The sequence below is a fragment of the Prunus dulcis genome, chromosome 1, assembly GCF_902201215.1.
Source record: "Prunus dulcis chromosome 1, ALMONDv2, whole genome shotgun sequence".
Taxonomy (NCBI): domain Eukaryota; kingdom Viridiplantae; phylum Streptophyta; class Magnoliopsida; order Rosales; family Rosaceae; genus Prunus; species Prunus dulcis.
Window position 1 is genome coordinate 38781247 of NC_047650.1, and position 15818 is coordinate 38797064.

Sequence of the window (15818 nt, forward strand, 5' to 3'; positions counted from 1 at the left end):
GCTTATATTCATAAAATCAAGATTCGGATAAACACCGAAGTCTTCAGATATATTGCCCGTCAATTGGTTTTGGTCAAGATGGATTCTCACTAAGCCCGTGCAATTTTTCAAGCTTTTGGGGATTGGACCAGTCAAATAGTTTGTACCTATTGACAATTTTGTGAGTTTTCCACCTAGTCAGATATTTGGGGGCAAATAACCAGACAATTGGTTTGTATCCAAGTACAGTTTAGTCAAATTCTTGAGATTCTCTAACTCTTGGGGGATGGAGCCGGAAAGTTGGTTATTGCGTAGGATTAAGATATCCAAGTTGCTCAAGTTAGCAAATGAGGCTGGAATTGAATCGTTGAGTTGATTCTCGCCCAACTCTAGATCTACAAGAGATTTCAAGTTCCCTATCTCCTTGGGAATCAAACCAGAAAGTTGATTGGAATGCAAGTACAAAGTGTTTAGCTTTATTAAGTTACCAATATTTGGAGGGATGAGACCATTTACATTGTTGTAGGACAACTCTAGATCTACAAGAGATTTCAAGTTCCCTATCTCCTTGGGAATCAAATCGGACAGTTGATTGGAATGCAAGTACAAAGTGTTTAACTTTATTAAGTTACCAATATTTGGAGGGATGAGACCACTTAAATTGTTATAAGACAACTCTAGATCCATAAGAGATTTCAAGCTCCCTATCTCTTTGGGAATCAAACCAAAAAGTTGATTGGAATACAGGTACAAAATATTTAGGTTTATTAAGTTACCAATATTTAGAGGGATGAGACCACTTAAATTGTTAGCTGACAAATCTAGAATTACTAGAGATTTCAAGTTCCCTATCTCCTTGGGAATCAAACCAGAAAGTTTATTATCATAGAGATAGAGATGGGTAAGGCTTGTTAGATTGCCTAGTGATCTTGGAATTGAACCATGGAGTTGATTCTTTTGCAAATATAGCCCCACAAGAGATTTCAGGTTGCCTATCTCATTAGGAATTTCCCCCAACAAAGTATTTTTATAGAGACCAAGATATGTAAGATTTCTCAAGAGACTGATTTCTGGTGGGATTCTCCCAGACAACTGATTTATAGAGATATCGAGATAGTGGAGTTTGGAGACGTAGTTGATTTGAGCTGGTATGGCATCAAAGAGTTTGTTGAAGCTGAGGTCAAGATATTCAAGATTAGGGAAGGACAAGAATGAAAACTCATGTAGCGTACCTTGAATACCACAAGTGGAAAGGTTTATCGTGCTGACACTTCCAGCTGAGTTGCATGAAACACCAGTCCAAGTGCATGGGCTTGTTCTTGGTTTTGGATTGGTGTTGGAAGAATTGGTGGCATTAATATTATGAGTGGGAGGGTACCAGGTGAGATGATTGAGGGCTTTATTTGGAAATAAGCTGGCTTTCCATTTGAGAAGAGCCTTTGCTTCAGTATCAGAAGTAGAAGTAGCAGAAGGAAAAGCAACCCAATTTGGTGATGAAACATACATGAAGATGACAAGGCAATAAGGCAGGAAGCATAGTTTACCGGAACTTAAAGATGTCATGGTTATTGTTTGTGTGGAATAAGTATATTGTATGGGTCATGCCTTACTACTTATAAATAGTGTGGGTTAGTCTTTGGGGTTCAGTTGAACATTGAAAAGTCTTTCAGATCTCATTTATAATCAGTTTTCTTTTGAGTAAAGGTCTCAGTCTTTCATTGTCTAAATTTAAATGCCAATTTTGTATTTTCTGGATGAAATAATGAAATGAAAATGATGGAGGTGAGAGATAACCATATGCATGATATAAGGGTTTAGATGTGTCCCACCGACCTGAATGCTTGACAAAGATTTATTTATTTACTTCAAATCTCCCTATCCTCAAAATCAGGCCAAGTCTATTTTTACTATTGAGTGAGCTTGCTGCCATTGTTAGAATTGTAATAAAGTCTCTCTCTCTCTCTCGTTCTCTAAAGTCGGCATTGCAACTTTTGCATTTTCTCAAAGCATGATTAACACTGAAAGAGGAAAAATTCAAACAAAACATGCTTCTTAAAGCAACTCTTGCTTTAATGGAAAAATTAATCCAATCCAGTTGTCCCCAACAAATCTGAAGAGGAATAACTCGTCAATGTAATTTCATCCATGCCATTCATTTCTATCCTCGCCATTCAGTTTTCTTTTGAGTAAAGGTCTCAGTCTTTCATTTTCTAATACAATGAGGCTCACCAATACAATGGAGCCCATCTCTCTATTAGAGAAGTGATACAATTGTGATATGAAAAATGTGGTAACCCTAGCATTTTTGTTATATAAAATATAAATAAATAAATAAAAGTCTTTTGGATCTCATTTATTAATTGTAGAGTCATTTATTGATTTGATTTACTGTACATAGGAATAGGAATGCGTAATTGATGGTTTGTTTTGTCGTTTATTGGATAAATTCATTTGATTATTGTGCTCCTCCGATGCCACCATTGATAATTAATGGTCAACTTAATTTTTCAAATTTTCAACATAAAATACATCAGTTATTTATTAGCTTGCTTGCTTTGTAGTTGAATGAAAGCTATTTCTTCATATTTTTATTTATTTTAAAAATCGGTTATTCCACTTGAACTTGTAAATAATTAAAAAATGAAAAATAAAATAACATAGATATACACAAAAAATAAAATAATTATAACAAAAATAGAGAGAAAAATAACGTTTTTGTGTGTGGGTATATTCGAGTAATATTATGCATAGATCTGGTGTTAACATGGCTTTGAATGTTTTCAAGTTCTGCTCAGTCATTTTAAAATGACGAAAGTTTGTATCCTTAATTTTCAAAATAAAATAATTATAGAGCAAAATGAAAATTTAGTACAAATTCAGGAGGGATTTCTATTAGCTAGGGTTGAGGTTGTTGCTCTATTTGTGGTGTTTTTATTTTATTTTATAGCTTTGTACATTTTTATTTGTTCTTATTTGGATTGTTGGGTCTCAATAAAGTTTCTCTACCAAGAAAATATTAGAACCCTGGCACATTGAAAGATAGGAAATAAGCCACAATTATCTCTATATATCTTCAGTCAAAGTCTACATGTTGTCGCTGAACTTTAGTGAAATGAGGTTGATACTTGAATGCTGTTTTCTCCTTCCTATTATTACCATCCAGGAGTCAAGAACACAATTTCTATTATATATTTATAGATGTTTTAATTAAACCCTATAAATATTCAAGTTCACCCAACAATATATTTTTTTAAAACACATTTAAATTCAAGTTTAACCCTATTAATAAAATTCCATATAGAGAGGCTGCCCAAGACGAAGTAATTGAGGTTAACTTTGTTTTTTACAATTTTGTTTGCCATAAATAATTAAGACATTAATGTGCAAAACATTTTTGTTGGTTGAACTTGGAGATTTGCAGGGTTTAAATAGAAACATAATATTCGTTATCTTTATCACTTGACTTGGCTGCTACTGAGAGTTTGAGAGGCCTTTGTAGGGGGACTTTTTCTTCCAGCAGCTTAAATGGGCTGGGCTGCCGTAAAGGGCAGACTGATGAAATTGTCCTCTTTGTCTAAGTTCGAAAATTAAGCCCCAAAAATGCTTCGAAAGGGTAGAGAGCCTTAGGAATTATTTTGGTTACCTTCACTGGCCAAAACAATGGCAACTTACAGGTAATTTTTGCATGTTTATAGATAAACTTTTGAGCTTGGCATGAGAGGCATGTGGCATGGAAGCAAAATCAACATGAGTTTAGCATTGAGGGGAAATTTAGGCTTTCTTAGGGGGAAAAAGTGAAGTGTTAAGGTGAGAAAGGAGAGATTTGTAGGAGATTTGGCTAGGAAGATAGAAATGAAGAACAGTGCTCTTCCGGCAGCTTGACAGATACTCTGTCTGCCAGAAGGGAAGAATGGAGAAGAGGGTGAACAGTGCACGAGATTGCTGGGTTTTTGCAATTTAGAGAGAAAGCTTGCTCTCTGAATCTGGGTTCCCTTTGTTAGGTAGGAGAAGCCTCATTTTATAGCCGCTAGAAACCACTGCTTCTCAAGAAACCCTAATGGCTTCTACCCATTTTGATGAAGCTTTTTCTCTTCTTTCTCATCTCCCTCCTTGACTTTTCCCATTTTGATGAAATCCCTTATGTCTATTTGCACCAGATCAGAGTTTTTTTGAAGCTCAAAGCTCCATTTTCCCGCAACTGTCTTAATGGCAGACTTCCATTCCCAGCCATCTCTTTTATTGCTTTCTTCCTTTTTTTCCATGGCCAAGTTTGATGAGAAAAGAAGTTGGGACATATATGCTGGTTCGAAGGGTGTTTCTCTCTTTAGTATCCTACATGCTAATACCCCCTAGTTCCTTGGATGTTTTGGCTTTGAAACTTGCTCCCTCCATGTGCTGGAACCTCCCAACAGCTCTGTTTAATGATCCTGCACACCTTCTTTACGTGGCTTTTATTTTTCCAGCAAAGGGCTGAGATTTTTGTGGCTTATTTTGGGATTTTGTATGGGCGAAGATGGTTCCTTAAGCAAGTTGGCTATTTTTGTTAAACATTGGGCTTTTTGGTTGTGTTAATAAGCTATTTTGCTTGGGCTATTGGGCTATTTTTCTCTCTTGTGCTCATCCACATGTTTGGGCCTAAGAAATGGGCTTGAGTCTCGAGGCTCCCAAGCAACCCGAGACCTTCCATTTCTCGGTTCATCAATGGGCCTCATGTTGATTCATTATCATCCATGCCACAACCCACTCAAGCAAGCCCCGGGCGTTTGAGTGGCTTGGGTCATTTAGACTTGTAGTGTGGTTGGGTGTGAGATAACGATTTTGTGCTTGGCATGACATGTCGCTTGACATTTTTTAATTATGATGCTTGGTGGGATAATTAGCATGGATTTGTAGAGCTAATGCATTTTATAATCTTAATCTCGATTCCTAGCATGACAGATTATTTATTTGGCATGGCACGTGGAGTGTGACTTGTGCATGGCAGACTTTCGTGTGCTCCAAATCGGGTCTTTTCTCAATAATATATCGTTTTAGGCCGAGAATATTTTCGGGCCCAACCGTGGATTTTTTGGGCCTCAACATTAGCCTCCTTAATTATTAGGGCCATGGATAAGTGCTGGAATGAGCCGAATAATTAATCCCAACCCAAAATCAAATTCATAAGCTCCAGCAATTATTTGCGATTTCCCAGATACTCCTTCTTCCTATTTATTATTTCTTCCTTCTTTTCCTTCTTCTTTATGCGTACCAGAGTAAACCTCTTTTTACCACTTTCCCCTTCTTTCTCTTTCCTTCCTCCAGCGAACTTAGAGTGAGAGAGAGAGAGAGATCAGGCAACAACCACCCATTTTTAGCCGCTGGAAGTGAGTTCGAGCCGAATCCGACTCCGTCATCCCCCTGTAGGAAGAAACCCACTTACCGTTGATGGAAGAGATTGTCTCTGTGCAGAATTTTCTTCCAAAATTCCCAATTCCTTCTTTCTTGGTGCATCTGAGGCTATCCTTTGAGGGATTAACAAGGTATGCCATTTTCTCCTGCAATTTCTTGAATCTATTGAGGGATTTGTTGGGTTCTTCATGCCCATGGGTTTTGCTCTTTGTTTTGGCAGCCAAGCATCCACTCTTCTTGACCCATCCACCTTTTGTTGGAGTAATCGTTAGCAAGGAAGGGGTTTGCATCAATTTTTGGGGGTTCTCCCATTTTGATTTCTTTCTTTTTGCAAGCTGCTGGAAAGGTGCTGAAATTGAGAGGAAAAATCGCTGGTATGGATTGCTCCACTTTTCTTTTCTCAATTTTTCTTCCCCCTTTTTATCATGTGGTGGCCCTTTTTTGAGCTGGTGAAAAGGCTAAACTTTGCATTATGCTTTTTTTTATGTGGGTGTATACGTCTCTGGCACAAGCATGGGAAGGTGAGTGCTGAAAGCTTTGACGTTTTTGCTACTGGAACCTTCGAATCTTCCAGCCTTCTAACTTGTATATATATATATTTTTGGCTTATGTTTTAGTCTTTCAGTAAGTGACTCTGCCAATTTGAGTATTTGAGGAATAAGGATAGACTGGTGCTTAGCCTAGGCTTACTCCCCTTGTGAACATATGCTTGATTAATTGTGGAGTTTGTTCTTGGTCGTGAAAAGTAGAAGTTGACAGGACGCATGTCTTGCAATCCTTTATTTTTGTTTTGAGAGTGAATTTGCTTGGCATGCTTGTTGATTCACAAGATGAGAACTTTGTTTGTCACGAACTTGGGTCATAAATTGCATATTTGCTTGAACTCCTTTTTTGATTGAACTATATGTATCACGAGCGTATGCTTGTAATCGCATAATTAATACATAGGGTTAGAGGCTGTTGAAAGCTTGAGGAAAACACCATTGATATATATATATTTTTTTTTTTAAGAGCTTGGACATGGATAACTATTTTTTTTTTTTTTTTTTGGCTTTATGGGGATAGATATGAACATGTGTATGACGGGTATGCAAGAATGCCGTGTGACTCATAGGGATTTTGTTTCTTTTTGTTTTTTTTTTTTTGTCTTTTGTTTCTATGAAAAAGGTTAATAGGAGGTAAATAGTGTTTGTAACGCTTGCTTTGTGAAAAAGGGTCTGCTGGAATGATTGATTGAGCATGGAATGGGAACTTTGCTTGTCATGAGCTTGAGTAATAGATTGCATGATGCTTCGAAAACATTTTTGTTTATGCATTCCGCTTGGCGTGATATAGCTTGCTTGGCTTGGCTTGTGAAGTTCATGTTGCTTGCACGCTAGTGTGGAAATTACTTGGCTTTAACACAGAGATGCTTTGCTCTTTTGAAGCATATTCGTTGTTGGCAATTCTTGCGGGGATTCACATAATAAGTCCCAATGACCTTTGTGATGAGTGATGGCCTATTTTCCTTTGCACGATGGATTGAAGAAGAGATGCCTACCTTCATCGCTTAGAAACACTTGCCAAACACTACATGTTGCTCATTTATGATAGTATCCAACCTTCTAGTGAGTTGTGACTTAAATCCAGGTTGGTCAATTGAAATAACTTCCCCAAATCCAATGGAATTGCTTGAGCCAACTTGTTGTGGCTCAAATTCAAGTAGTGTAATCTGAACAAGTCTCCACAATGGTCGGAATTAACTCATTCAATTTGTTTGTGGACAAGTCAAGATATTCGAGGCCACTCAATGATCCCAAGTCGGAGGGTATATGACCCGAAAGTTGATTTCCATTCAACATCAGTTTGACCAAAGAAGTCAATCTCCCGAATTCCTTTGGAATCAACCCAAATAAACGATTCGAAGAGAGATCTAGCTCTTGAATTTTTGTTGCTTTGGCTATCTTAGGTGGTATGCTCCCAGTAAGGTTGTTTCCCGCAAGTCCTAGGGTTTTTAATTGTGGGCATTGTCCCCATTTGAGTGAGATCTCACCATACAAGTTATTGTGGCTTACATCTATAAACTGAAGATTTGGATAAACACCGAAGTCTTGAGATATATTGCTTGTCAATTGGTTCCCATGAAGACGGACTCTAAATAAGCTCGTGCAGGTTTATAAGTTTTGGGGATTGGACCAGTCAAATAGTTTTTGCTGGCTGAGAAGTTTGTGAGTTTTCCACCTTGACAAATATTTTGGGGCAAATAACCAAAAAATTGGTTTGTATCCAATTGTTAGTTAGTCAACTTTTTGAGATTCTCTATCTGTTGGGGGATGAGGCCGGAAAGTTGGTTATCCCGTAGGCGTAAGAATTCAAATAGTTTCTTAAGTCACCAAATGTAGCAGGAATTGAACCGTTTAGTTTATTAATGCTCAATTCTAAATCCACAAGGCTTTTCAAGTTGCCTATCTCTTCGGGAATAGAACCAAAAAGTTGATTGTCAGACAAAGACAAAATGTTTAAATTATTATTATCATTTTTTATCAAGGACGTTTAAATTAGAGTGCTACTATTTCCATCCCATTTTTCTATTTCCCCACCTACTTTATCTTCCCACCCATTATATAAACTTGAAAAAATACAATTCTATCTTTCCACCCACCATTATTCCTAAAATGCCCTTTAATTATTAATTCAAGTAAATTTTCCTCATGAGCTGGTATGACATAAATGCTCTTCCCACAGTCCTAATTCTACATGTCTGGAAGGGATCCTCGTTTGCTAACCCATTTTATGCTTCATTCTTCTGCCATTATTGTCTCAGTTAGAAGATAAAGTTCAATGCTATTTTTAGTTTTACTCAAATTTTTTGATGTTCTGTTTCTTTACTTTAGAATTAATTTCAGAAACTTGCTTTCGATCACCAGAGGGATGTTGATAATTATCAGTGTTCCAACGCTCGTCCAATTCTTCTTATCTCTACAGTCCTTTTCTTTCTTATTGTTATTTGGTTCCTCCATTGTTTTTTTCACAATTCTTCTTGAACAATTGGTGCCGCACATTACATTTTGCATCTTCCTTCAGAGTTAGAATCACTGCAATCAATATGAAGAAAGCAAACCCACAAAAAGAGTAACAACGAAACAAAAATCCATTGATCAATATCTTCAAAACTAAAAACCCATTAACCAAACCCAACAAACACAGAAAAACCCAATTCTCAAATCAAACTAATATCATTTACCGAATACTATCAATCAAAACCATCAAAAATCCAAAACCCCATCTACAAAATCGATTCCTTCCCCCCCCCCCCCCTCCCAAAAAAGGTTAGAAAAAAAGAAAAATATGTACTTAAAAATCGAAGTTTTAATGTTTTACTGAAATGGAAAAACAAAAACCAACCATCATTCAAGAGAAACATGCGAAGAAGCTCGCACTTGAAGGCATCGATCTTCCTCATATCTTCCCTCCAATCGCTTAACAAAATCGTCAAGCTTGGACAGCCTCTTGGACACATTACCGATCACTGAAAACCTCCTTGAGGAAATCACTGATCGTTTTAGGGACAAAACTGGGTCTAAAATCCAAGCTCAGTCTAGGAGGAACCAAACCCATTTGTGAGAGAGAGAGAGAGAGAGAGAGAGAGAGAGAGAGAGAGAGAGAGAGATGAAAACGATAATAAGAAGTAAGTCCTTAAAAGTCATTTTACAAGAAGGGTAAATTTGTCTTTAAAATTGTGAAGATGTTCACCCGTTTTCGCGTTTAAACTCCTGTGACGGAAGGGCGAAGTTCCCCACTGGCTTGGAGACCATGTGCTGGTCAACAAGTCAGCTTTCTTTGGTGTGCGAGCGTGCCACTGCTAGCAACGTAAATTCTAGCAGATTTCTTTTAGAAAAGATAACTTGCACCCCAAGTTACTGACTTTTAAAAACGAACGATTGTGAATTTGGGTGAGGAATATCTCCCAAGTAAGTTCTTTTCTTGCCTTAGACTGGTAAGGACTTTCACAATTTATCCCAGTATCAAACGGCTGTTCTGGCCAAAAGTGTTTGATAGAAGTTGGACTATTTCAGGCAGAACTGCCTTTTACAAGATAATAAATATGCATGCTAACTTTAGACAAGTTAAAAGATTGCCGGAACTTCGTTTCTGCCTGAATGGGAGGTTCCGATGTGGGCTGGACTGGACACGCCTAGGTTGGTTCGTACCGCTTTGCGACTTCAAATGCCAGGCTGACCTGTGAATCGATACCAAAGTTCGATTTTGGCAGAGCTTTATGCTTTCTTCACGCTTCGTGAGGCCTTTTGAATGGGCAGAATTGTGGCTTCTCCTGCTTGAAAGGGACAGAAGTGGCTATTCTCGATGGTCTGATCAGCTAGGGATTGCACTATGCGAGTTGTTCTGCTTGAACAGGGCTCTTCCTGAGTTTTCTGGGGTCTTCACGTTTGTGAAAATTCAAACTCTGCTTGTCTTGGCTTTTGCTGAACCAAATTTGTAACGAGGGATCTCGTTTTTAGAAGACTTATTTTCTGAGTCTGAACCTTGGAATTCTGATCTAAGGCTGGCTTCTCTTGGAATTCAAGTGAGCTCTTGGCTGTTTTTCTTGCTGTTGTTTTTTTGGTTGATGAGTTGAGTGTCCTTTCTTTCCTGCCTACTTCTGTTTTTATAAGAGACCTTCTTTTGGAGGTGGTTTTCACTTTTAATAATGGGCGGCAAGAAGATCTTTCAAAAATGTAAAGCAGAGAAGATTTTATCAATTATGGCAGATAGGCTTTTAGTAGTCATTTCCTAGAGCGATCCCTTCCCTGATTTCCTGGGTGACAGTCTTTTTACTTCAATGCCACCGTCTGTGTGAGCTGACCTTATGGTAGTTTGATCTTTTTCTTTTGTGTTTTCTGAACAACTCCCTGTGGATTTGCTTTTGAAAGCGTGTTTTGTGAAATCTTTGGAAGATGGTGTGTTGCTTTGGAGTAAAGTCTCTGATCATAGATGGGCCTTTGATTTTTCTCTCTTGGCAGTGTTTTCAGAAACGTCCCTTCTCACATAAAAACTCTAGTTGGAATTGCTGACTTTCCAGAGAGGTGAGGTAGCCACGTGAGTGTGTCTTTTGTCTCTTGGGCTTGAGTCTAAACAATATTTTGTGGGCTGATCTTCAAGGGCCCAATATGACAGCTTTCCACGCTTTGGGATTTTTGGGACTGGGTAAGTGATTTCACCATGGGCCTGTTTCTGGATCTCTTTGGTGTGTCAAATTTAGGCCCAAACAATTCCCCCATTAAGTCTGAATTGTTTTTGGAACGGTTTTTCAGACTTAATGTTTTTGCCATGAATTTGCACGCCAGTCTTTTCCGCTTCGTGTGTCTGTCACGTCCGCCCATAATGATTTAGAGTTCATGGGAGAGAAAACGGCTATTTATTTAGCTAGTTACTAGCCAGTAATTATCAGGGGCCGTCTCTTCTTCTTCTTCCCACGTTTCGAGCTTCCCCCTTTTTCAAAGGAAATTTCAGACCCCATCGTTTCTAACCTTTCTGATAAAGAACTTCTTTATCTGATTTTCCATCGTTTCCTTTGAACGCTCCTTTCCTTTCATCTTCTCTCTGCTTCCTTCCTTTGGTTTTTTTAGAAATGTCTTCTCCAAGGTCCCGTGCTCAGTCTTCTTCAGCTTCAGTTCCTCCCGATTACATCACTGGGAGCGGGATTGATGCCCACGCAATAGAGGTTAGGAGCAAGCTTCATCCTTTTGCTCAAAAGAAACTGGACGAGAATGTTCTTCACTTGTTCGAGAATACCCTGGTGCTTGGGCCTCACTGGTTTGGCCCTGTTCCGTCTGAGGTGGCGGAACTGCTAAAAAAGGATGCTGAGGCTCCTTTGTGCTTTGAAAGCGCTTCTGCCCTAGCTTCTTATTCTTGGGTTAGCAAGAATTTGAGTCGATCTTTCCCGTCCAGCGAGGTGAGGAACAGTCCAGTCAAATGGGCAGACTGGATTGACAGACTTCTCCCGAGATATGGGGGTCACTGGAGGGGAGCTGGGATCTATGACGCCATTCTTCTGTCCAAACAGTCGATTAACAGAGATGAGAACCTGCTTGCTGCTGCCTTGTGTTTTTGGAATTCTGCCAGCAACACATTTGATTTTCGTGTGGGTCCCATGGCTCCAACTCTGCTGGACATGGCCCAGATTTTTGGGTTTAGGCCCCATGGCGGACCTATTGATGCTGTTGGGGATTATCACAGGCGAAAGAACCAAGAGAAAGTGGCTACCCCCTTCACTGTTTCTCCAGCCACGATCAACCAAAACTGCTCTTTCTCCAATTATCTGAAGAGATTCAGTGCTGAGAAGGACAAGGACCAGCAACATATGTTGTTCCTTTTGTATTGGCTAAACCGATTCGTCTTCCCCAATCGGTCTTCGGCAGTTCTGCTTGAGTACAGACATCTGGCAGAAGCACTTCACAATCACACTGATGTGGGGCTTGGACCAACAGTTCTGGCCCATCTTTTCAAGAATCTGCATACTGCCACTCTGGAAAATCCACTGAACCTGTCTGCCCCTGGCGCATTCTGGATGATCCAAATCTGGCTGCAGGTATATTTCCCTGAGTTAAGGTTTCCAGACTTAGTTCTGCCTGAAAACCAAGTTCTGGCTCTTCCCCTGATGTCGGCAGAAGTGCCTAAGCACTCTCTTGAGGAGTATTTGATGCTCTTCAGGCATTGTACCAAAAGGTCGGCTGCTCAGTGGCAAGTGGTGATCAGAAGGACCTATCCCTGGTTCCAGACTGGATTCCAGCTTTTTGAGAAGGAGCCAGAAGATGAGGCTGCCAGAACAGACTTCAGGAAGAAATTCTTGAGCATTACTCTGCCTAGAGATCTGCCCCACGGTGGGGGCAAACCTCCAAACTATCATCTGGGGGCAGAAGTCTATCATCCCAACTTCTGTGAAAGGCAGCTTGGCTGTCCTCAGCTCATTCCGCTGAAATCATATCGGAGTTGCAACCGGGCCTCTTCTTGGAGGGATGCAGATGATTTGGAGGTGCATAAGGATGCCCGGTGCGCAGTGAATAAGATCAACAATAGCACGGATGCCCTCTATCCCTCGTGGGAACCAAATTCCTGCAGTTCCGCCGACTTTGATGCCTGGTGGCACGCCAGATTCCAAGGTCTACCGGCTTCTGTTACTGCTCTCAAGGTGCTTTTTGATGGTTGGGAGAATTGGCACACTCTTGCGGATGGGGATGCTAGAGCGCACATGATCCAGACCATTAAAGACATTAATGCGCAGATCATAGAAGGTAGACATCTAATTCTGTCTGCGTTTTTGTTCTGTCTTGGTGGTCGATTTCTAACATATGTTCTGCCTGTTTTAGATCCTTCCTTGACAACCAACATGGGTGGACAGTCTGTTCAGGCTGGAGAAGTGATTGGTAAGCCTTTCCTTTTTAATTTTCTTCTGTCTTTTCCTGTTGGATTGGCCTCTAACCTCTAACTGCTTGGTGCAGTCTCTTCTGTCATTGCCGCCGGGGATTTGGAGCTCCCTTCTGCTGATGAGGAGGATGATGTTGAGGCAGAACAAACCCCTGCTGAGGCTGTTCCCTCTGGTAGAAGAAAAAGAAAAGGGCCTGCTCCCCCTCTAGACAATACCGTGCGGCCTGGTATTCCAGGTAAGTTTGGAACATTCCAGCTGTTCTCTCTAGATTTATTCTGTTTTGCCTTTTCTAATCTTTTCCTTTTGTTATGTCCAGCTGGGAGTCCTTCTCCTCCTCCTACTAAGTTGAAAAAACTTAAAAAGAGGGGTGAAGTGGAATACTTTGCCGCAGAAGAAACCGCAGCAGTTCCGGCCACCACTTCTGGGACGGATGAAGATCTGCGAGAAGCTTTTGAGGAGGTGGAGCAGGAAACTGCAAGAGCTGGAGGGGGTGCCTCAAGAAAAGTTGGCAATGGCGGAAGAAGAAGAGGTGAATTTTATTTTATTGTTGGTGTTAGTTCTTCTTTTGCTTCATTCCTTCTGTTCTGACCCCCCCTTTTTGCAGGATGAAATCCCTGCTGAGGTGATAGCGGAGAGCATTGCCTTGGCGCAGAAGCAACAAAAGGGCCCGAGTGCTGAGCTGACTAGCTCAGAACGGGCTCTTTTTGAGGATGCTGAGGCAGAACACTCTACTGCCGCTCCAGAGGCTGAGGATCAGGTGGAACGGTCTGCATCAGACCCTGTGGACCAGGCAGAATTAACCGTTGTGGTTCCGGAGGCTGAGGTGGGAACGACTACAGCTGCCCCTGTGGTTGTGGTAATTTTCCTTCTCAACTTGTTCTTGTTTTCCTGCCGTTCTGTCTGTTCTAACAGTTGCAGTCTTTCCCGGTGGAAGTATCTAAGGCTACTGGTGCTCTGGCCGCTGTATCCAGCCCCCTGAAGCCTCCCATTGTCGCTGTAAGTTTTCATAACTTTTGAGCCTCTTATTATTTTTTTTACTTTCTGGTTGGTCCTAACTTATGCTCTCTTCTGTAGATGCCTATTCATTCCTTTCCAGGATCATCTGCCACGGCCTCTTTTGCTGATCCAGAGCTGGAAGAGTTTGAAGCCATGGATCTGGATGCTCAACTGGACAGGCTGGAGAAACTCAGCTCTCCTCCAAGCAAGGCAAAATCTAGAGCAGTGCAGGAGGCCATGGAGAGGTTAAAAATCTGGCAGTCCACTGAGCTGGAATTTGATGAAGATACTGGGGCTCTAGATCAGCTGATGAAGGACCTGGACCTGCTGCATAGACAGAACATGGCTCCGAGGCCTATTCTTGAGATGGGCCTAAGCTTGGCCAGAGATGTGCTTAATCTGCACGGTCGCTACGAGGATCTCAAGCCCACCTTCAAGACCTCTGAGTTCTGCAAAGCTACACATGAAGCCAATCTGGCTGACTTTGCTAGGCAGAAGGCAGAACTGGACCAGATGGTGGCTGGATATAAGGAGGCCAAGGCTACTGCGGATAAGTTGGAGAAACAGATTGAAGAGCTTCAAAAACAACTGGCAGAGTGTAGGGAGGTGCAGAACAGGCTTGGGACTGGACTGAGCTCTAAGACCAAGGCCACCTTTCTTGTGCAGAGCATGGTTGCAGCTTCCAGGCCAGCTTTGGAAATTGCAGAAGCCTCTATTCACCAAGGGGTGCTGCTCCAGAAGGAACTCTCTGTCAAGAAGGCGAATCTGCAGGAAACTCTTGGAAAATTAGGATTTTAGTCTTTTTAAATTCTGTTTCTTTGTTTATTTGGACAAATTTGCCGCTATGGTGGCTATTTTTAAATAAAGTTTGTTCTGCTCCCCTTCCAAACAGTATCTTACTACTTTCATTTACCCTTGATGTAATAAACAAAACATAACTTTGGAAAAAACAAAACAACTTTAAAGCAAAAATGGATTCATAAAATAGAAAAAGTCAGCCTTGTTCTTTTTCTATCCCGGGGTCTGTCTGTACAGCTTGTGAATCCCACATGGTTGGGTAGAATTTCTTTAACCATTTGCCATTGATTGGGGCATTGTGAATAACTCCATCTCTGTCCTGCAACCTATATGCCCCCATTCCGAGGATCTGGTTAATCACAAAAGGACCTTCCCACGTAGGTGACCATTTTCCATATCCAGCTATGTGTGCTCCAAGGGGCAGAATTGCCTTCCAGACTATTTCTCCCTCTTCAAAACTCTTGTCTCTGACTCTTTTGTTGTATGCCCTTGACACAGCCTGTTTTCCTGCTAAGAGTTTGTTGAGGGTGTCAATCCTGCTTGCATCCAATTCTTCTAATTCAAGTAACATGGCTTGAGAGTAGTCTTCTCCTGTGAGACCGTGCTGGTGAGCAATTCTAAGAGACTGGACTGCTATCTCCATGGGCAGAATTGCATCATGGCCGTAGGTTAGAGCATAGGGGGTCATGCCAGTCGCTTCTCTTTTTGAAGTTCTGTATGCCCACAAAGTCTCTGATAACTTTTCATGCCACTGCTTTGGATTCTTCTCCAGCATCTTCCTGATGATATTGATAATCACCTTGTTACTTGATTCTGCCTGTCCATTAGCTTGAGCATAATAGGGGTAGATTGAAGCAGTTTGAACTTGAATGCTTCTGCCATATCTAGCATATCCCTAGATATGAAAGAAGAACCCCTATCAGTTGTGATTGATTCTGGAATGCCGAATCTTTGTATGATCTGTTCTTCTATAAAGGTGATGATCTCTTGAGAAGTTGTGGTTTTGATTGGCTTGGCCTCTACCCATTTGGTGAAATAGTCTGTAGCAACAATGATAAAACAATGCTGCTGGCTGCTGGCTGGATAGATTTTGCCAATGAGATCCATTGCCCATCCCCTAAAAGGCCATGGTTTTACCACTGGATTCATGGGAACAGAAGGAGCCTGCTGGATTGGGCCGTGCCTTTGACAAGCTTCACATCCCTTGGAATAGTTGATGCAATCCTTCAACATGGTTGGCCAGAAGTAGCCA

At 40.9% G+C, this 15818-nt stretch overlaps 1 protein-coding gene and 1 pseudogene across 1 annotated transcript; both read right to left on the minus strand.

Annotated features, from left to right (window-relative positions):
• Positions 1-177: 177 nt before the first annotated feature.
• On the minus strand, positions 178-1542 carry LOC117619722 (probable leucine-rich repeat receptor-like protein kinase At1g35710). Its single transcript, XM_034349736.1, has one exon. The coding sequence runs from the start codon at positions 1540-1542 to the stop codon at positions 178-180; it is 1365 nt and encodes a 454-aa protein (XP_034205627.1).
• Positions 1543-14762: 13220 nt separating this feature from the next.
• LOC117619731 lies at positions 14763-15799 on the minus strand (annotated as a pseudogene).
• Between the last annotated feature and the right edge of the window lie 19 nt (positions 15800-15818).